Here is a 6,777-nt window from a genome sequence, read left to right as displayed (position 1 = left end):
CTCATTCACATAATTCGGAAAATCAGAGTTAATTAAAACATTTCGCGGAATAAAAGTCAACCATTCTTAAATAAATTAAATACTTTGTCTTAAACGAAAATAACATAAGTCTTAAACATTAAATATAAATAACACGTGACTCTTCTTTTCTTCGATGTCAGTCTTCATTTATTTTCCACGTGTCCCACTCTAAGCAACCTTCCTCATTCTACTCACCTACGTACATACTAAAAGTCAGCTACGCTGAGTGAATTCTAGTTAATTAACATACATTGCATCCACTTACTTATTAATACGCGTCCGAAAATACGTATTAATTACTTACCTGTTCTTCTAACATACATACATACATACATACTTTATCCGACTTTCTTTAATTAATGAGTACGTGTCCCTTATATATTTAAAGAGCCTTTCACCCTATAACCTTCGCAGCTATTATTAGGGTCCCGCAACCCTTTATTCTTCGCATATATTATTAGGGTCCGCAACCCTTTATTCTTCACATATATTAGTAGGGTCCGCAACTCTTTATTCTTCGCAGATATTAGTAGGGTCCGCAACCCTCTATTCTTCAATTATAATATAATTAATTATAACTATGGCATACTAAATTAATCGTTCAATAACGTTCATATACATACACAATCATATCTACCATACACTTACCATTTAAGGTAAGTGTATTAATTTAACATGTCGTAGGATGCACATAGCCTAGAAAAACTTAACACAGAAAAGGGGCTAGAACTCACCTGTAGACGATTATTAATAGTAATGCCTTTCGTCAACTGTGCCCGAGTAACCGTCAATAACTTACACATATTAATCCCCTATATTTCCTCGTTATTCATTTCTAAAGTTAACGGGGTTACATTTAATTTAACTGAACCGACATGTAACCTTCTTTAACCGTTCATATTAATTTAATATACTTGGCCTTATCTTATTAATGAACTGCCTTTATTAGTTTACATTCTTAATGACATTTATTATTATCTTATTTATATTTATTATTATACTTATTTTATTATTATTAGTTCACATTCGTAATGCGTTTCTAAGTTAACGTTTCCTTAAGCAAGTTCGGGTTTGGGTCGGGTTTATTGACTCTTGCTTGGTTTAAGTTCTCATAATCATATCTATTATTGTCTTATATATATATGTACACACTTTATAAGTTAACACTCTTTAATTAGTTTCCTTTCTTGCGAGTTAGTTGCTCGGTTCTCCTTCCAATCGTACTCTTTTGTTGGGGATGGGTTACGGGTTCTAAGCGAGTCTGGTCTCGGGTCCCATTTAAGCCTTGCATCCATATAACTTCTTTATTATTACAATGTATTATTATTATTATTATTATTGTTAAAGTAAAATGGTGAAATTACCGATTTTTCCTCCATATCTCTATCCATCTATAACAGGTCCGACCCCTCCGCCCTTCACCCTCACCTCTCTTTCCTCCCTTTCTTAACACATGCAACTACCGCCACCACTACCTATCGGTTTTGGCAACCCAGACGACGGGGAGAAGAAGAAGGAAAGAAGGTGGATTGGACCTACCCCTTTACTTACCTGTCTTGTTCGGGCTTGGTTATAACCGAGTCGCACAGGGATTTCAGTCGAGTCGGACGGCGTGTGATTCAAATTAAATAAGTCACATAAAAGGAGTCGCGCGAATGGTTGCCTCGAAACGAATCGCAAAGGTTCGATTCGCACGGAGTCCAGTCGCATGCTAATCTAATCGCACACCACCAAGTCGCGTGATTCGTTTTTTCATCTGAGTCGCATACGGGCCTAAATGAAATCATGCGATTTGTTTGTTTTGGATTTGGGTCGCACGCGGGATTGGATCTGGAGTTCGCACTTCCACCCTGTTGATCGGAGCCGAGTCTTCAACTCGCCGGTTCTCAGACCCAGATTCGTATCGGGTTTTCACCATTTCCTTTGGACCTCCTAGTGTATTGATTTCTCATGGCTGCATATATATATATGCAGCTGTGTATATATATATTTGTATATATATACAGATGTGTATATACATACATATATATATATATATATGTCCATATCATGCTTCATTATCTTACGCAAGACCAATTTCTCATTTGGTTTAATCAATGCTTGTTTAGGTTGGCTTGGTTCTGTTCGAAAACGGTTCCTTTAGGTCGATTTGGTTCACAAATGTTTTGGCTAAGGTCCATGAGGGTCGTTTTGGTTCGGTTCGTTTCGTTTCGGTTCCACTGTCAAAGTCGTTTGTTCGTTTCTTATTAATTTTAACGAAAAGAGAACGAAATGAAAATGGATATAATGTTTACCTTTTTTGGTGTGATTGAACTAGATATTGGATGGAATGGAAAGATGGAATGTGTGTACAGGAGGTTTGTGTGTGTGTATGGGTGTGTGATAATGATTGGGAAAATGATGATGGAATGATGAGGATAATGATAAGATTAGGGTTTAGAAGTTTAAATAGGCAAAGCCCAATGACTTTTAGGCCCATAATTAATCCTTAAGTCCCATAACCTCTTTTATCCTTACCCATACTCTTTAAAATGTTTAATTAAATTAAATACGTAAAGCAACATCTAATTAAACGGAAACTTATTTCATTATTTAATTGCTCGTGAAATAAGGGCGTTACATCGTCATTGTGAATGCACAATAATGAATACAAAACACAATAACCTGAAACATAAAATACAATAGTGAATGCATCTAACACAATGACCTGAAACGTGAAACACATTGGAAATAATTATATATTACACAATAACATGAACGTAATACACAATGAACGTAATACTTTTTCTCATATTAAGTGAATGCCACATGTTAATCCTACACAAAAGATAATGAGCGTATGACACAATGACTAAAACGTAATGATGAGTAGAAAGACAAATGATGAGCACGAATACACAATGACAAACAAAAAGACACTAACGCAATCTTTACTTTAATTTGTATCTTTAATATGAGTATCAATTGATAACACAATAACCAAAATATATAACAAAATGCATAGAAAAACCAAATTAAAAAACACAATGAACAACTAATAACACAGTAAAAAAACCCACTAATTTTTTTATTTTAATATAACAATATAATATTCATATTAAAGATAAAAAAAACGCTTGTTATTAGGGTGAAATTTTTATTAAAAAGAATTTTGCATGAAAAAAGTTATGGACATTTTAAAATAATTAAGGAATTGACATGTGCCTTGTATATGGAAAGAAAAAGCCAACAAAAGTGGGTTATTACATTTATGCCATTCCCATCAATTTTTTATCTTAATTTAATCTCCACCATTCAAATATAAGATCAATGGATTAGATTCATTCTCAACCTTCTCATTTTTGTTGTCCTTTGAGTTTTAACTTTATCCTCTATATTAACCATAAATTATAACAAAATATAAAATTTACATCAAGATAGAATACAAACGGGCAACTAGCTGTGTCACAGACCCTTTTTGGATTGCCAAGCTCAATCTTTTGAAAACTAAATTGATAGATCCTGAAATCATGACATTAATATGCATGACCCATCAAACTCGAGTAATTAGCTACACAGCTTTAGATGTGAGAAAACTTAAAAAATATACATGCATGTTGGCATGTGTAAAACAAAAGTCCTTTCTAATGTGGTGTGATGGTAGGAAGCTTGGGTTTCTCAATGGAGACCCAAGTTCAATTCTCCTTTACAACACTTTGGTGGCGGGGGGGGGGGGGGGGGGGATGGGTGGCTCAATGAAGGAAGATTTAGGATCTTTGTGATCTATAGTTCGATCCTGAGGACGTCCGGGTTTTACCACCAGTGGGCCTTTGGGCGTCTGAGTTTTCCCTGGAACTAAAAATAACTTGGAGGCGCTTAAGGGCTTCGTACGACTGAGTTAGGCTAGTTAGCGATGGCCTTTTATTATTGAATCACCTCGTATGATGTACCTATGCATTATATGCTTATTTTCTGCTAAAAAGAAAATTATATTTATCAGTTTAAAATATAGCTGGTCCGACAGGTCCTTACTTTTTTCAAATTTCGTTTGGTTTTTGTTTTCTATTTTCTAAATGTGCAAAATATAGAAAGAAGTATAATATCTTGGGATTGGCATGCTTTTTACCTTTAAGAGGAATGCTATAGGAGTACTAAGTTACCTACTTACCTTTAAAAAGTCATCATTCTGCAAATTTTAAATTATTTGCTCCTCCTCTCTCTCTTTCACTTACCTGACAATCTGACATCACCCCACTCTCTCTCTCTCTCTCTCATATGATCTTATCTTAATAATTCCTCCATTTTCATTATTCTGCGTCTCATCTTTCTCACCATATTTGGCAAAACATAGAAAACATCATCACACGACCTGTTTCTCAATCTAACACTCATATTCTAGTTCAAACCAGTTACTTAGTACGGACCCAATTAGTACACTCTACTTCAGGTACCCTTTTCTCTAGTTGGACATTTGTTGTTGATGTTTTTACAGTTCTCTCGAGTTTACTGATAAACCCATGTGAAGTTGATGGATTAGCTTTGAATTTGTATAATTCTGACAAGATTGTATTGTTATTTTCTTTTTTGTTAATTGTTGCTCAAGATTTGTACAGTATAAGGTTTTTGTGTTTGTGGGTAGTTCAGTAGGTTTCAGATTGAGTGATTAATTATGGTTTTCAACTCCGGTTTATGAGCAATTCAAACCAAATCTGAAAATTTGTCGATTTTGGGATTTATGGTGCTTGGTTATAAAGAGTGATAGATTTATAATGTTTTTTGGTTGCAAGTTTGACAAGATTTGCTTGCAAATAATGGATCTGTAGCTGCTTTATGAAAGTCCTCAATTATTGATATATTGTTATCAAATTTGGTTTTATAGAAGACAAACATCAAGATTGTGGTTAGAACATCGTTAACCAACCAAACATGGAATCTCCAAATAACATGTTTGAATCCGAAGAGGAATCAGAAATCAGCAGCCATGTACCCGAAGGCGGCAGCACCACTTCTGGAGCAACACCGGTCACTCTGGACCTAACTCTGGCATTCAACCCCATGATGATGGACGAACATGCCCCCACAGAATTGCCGTCTACAAACACCGCCTCGGGATCACCGACACTGCGTGTCTTCTCTTGCAATTATTGTAGGCGCAAGTTCTACAGCTCACAGGCATTAGGAGGCCATCAAAACGCGCACAAACGAGAAAGAACAATGGCTAAAAGAGCCATGAGAATGGGAATGTTGTCCGAAAGATATCCAAGTTTAGCATCATTACCACTTCATGGATCTACATATCGGTCACTGGCTATTGAAGCCCACGGGTTGTTGCATCAAAGGGTTGTGCCTACACAAACGGGGTTTTACTCCGTAAGAGGTGGATCAAGATTCGACCAAACCTATGTTGGGCGACCAATGTTTGTGGAAGAAGATGAACCCAAAATGTTTTGGCCGGGTAGCTTTAGGCAGATTGATAGTGTTGGTGGTTCAAGTGTGGCTCAACCAACGGGTCGAGATTCGACCAATAGCCCTGATCTAACTTTGAAACTTTGACATTGTAAGTCACATATTTGGTTGCTAGAATTAATATCTATGTTTGGTTTTTATGTTTAGGCCGGGTAGTGAGCAATTCGGGTAGCTACAATGTACAGTGAGATACAAGACGAATTTGGCTTCATTTTTGTGGTTATCCATGTACTTCTATGATATGCTATCTTTTGCTTGATTTATCTCCAATAAATACAATGTTGCTACAAGTTATTCGATATTTATTATTTTATTATTATTATTATTATTATTATTATTATTATTATTATTGTGTAAATTTGATACGCTTTATGTGTTTTCGTTAAGGTGTACCAGATATGAATTTGGTATACCAAACCTCACTGTATATGCATGAGGTAACGAATGAACAGTTACAATACTAGGTGGTTAATATGTCACCAAGGATACAACGAAAGCTTGGATTTTACACGAAAGATGGTCTTTCTATACCAAACATAGGAGATGTGAAGTCCTCAAAATCAGAAGTACAACAAACGTAACTATGCCTATGTAAACAAAAGGGATGCATTTGGGAGATGTGTATCCCGGTTAGTGTCAACAATCTACCCAAGAACTTCATAAGCGGCAACCTGAAGTTACCAGTGGTGAAAAACTCACCATACAACATCATTTTTCCATTTGGAAGTTTATCGGACGTAGAACGGCGGCCAGAAGTTTTGGCTCCCACTCCGATGCCAAAACCATAACCATTGACGATACCTAGAAAGTCCTTTTCTTTTCAGTTCATTGGAATGAGATCTACGGCAGGAGAAGGGATCTTTTTCTCACAACTTGCCATAAGGGCGTCAGAGAGTAATTTATCGCAGCGGGGAAAAGTCAGATCTACGGTAAGAAATCATGGAAAAAGAAAGTCTAAAGAGTAAAATATCAGGGAAAGTGTACAACCAAAGGAAACGTACTTACCTGTGTACACTCATCGAAATTAATGTGATGAGAAACAAAAAGCAATCGCCTAATAAGTGATTGACACGTCAGGCGAAAAAAACAAGAGGAAAAAGAGATTTCAATACAGCCGCCCAAGACACCTGCAGACGCCTCGAAATAGGCACCTGACACTACCCAGAGCAAAACCATTGCATAATAGCCCTAAAACATTACCCTAAAGTCTAATAAAAATAATTATAATTTGCACACAAAGATGGACTCAGAAATGGTCAAGCACAAAAACGAGTATTAAGTCCAAAATTCCATCGGCTGAAACGTACAGCA

General features: G+C 36.1%; 1 protein-coding gene across 1 annotated transcript; it reads left to right on the top strand.

Moving 5' to 3' along the window:
* The first annotated feature begins 4,333 nt into the window (after window positions 1–4,333).
* Window positions 4,334–5,568, top strand: LOC143607737 (zinc finger protein 4-like). Its single transcript, XM_077083080.1, has 2 exons — window positions 4,334–4,447; window positions 4,880–5,568. The coding sequence occupies exon 2, from the start codon at window positions 4,927–4,929 to the stop codon at window positions 5,551–5,553; it is 627 nt and encodes a 208-aa protein (XP_076939195.1). The 5' UTR covers window positions 4,334–4,447; window positions 4,880–4,926; the 3' UTR covers window positions 5,554–5,568.
* The last annotated feature ends 1,209 nt before the right edge of the window (window positions 5,569–6,777 follow it).

The sequence above is a fragment of the Bidens hawaiensis genome, unplaced genomic scaffold (genome assembly GCF_021521415.1).
Source record: "Bidens hawaiensis isolate Kalapana, Puna unplaced genomic scaffold, B.hawaiensis_p1.1 tig00086049_1, whole genome shotgun sequence".
NCBI classification, from domain to species: domain Eukaryota; kingdom Viridiplantae; phylum Streptophyta; class Magnoliopsida; order Asterales; family Asteraceae; genus Bidens; species Bidens hawaiensis.
The sequence above is the reverse complement of the archived record's forward strand: the minus strand, read 5'-3'. Positions and strand labels throughout refer to the sequence as shown.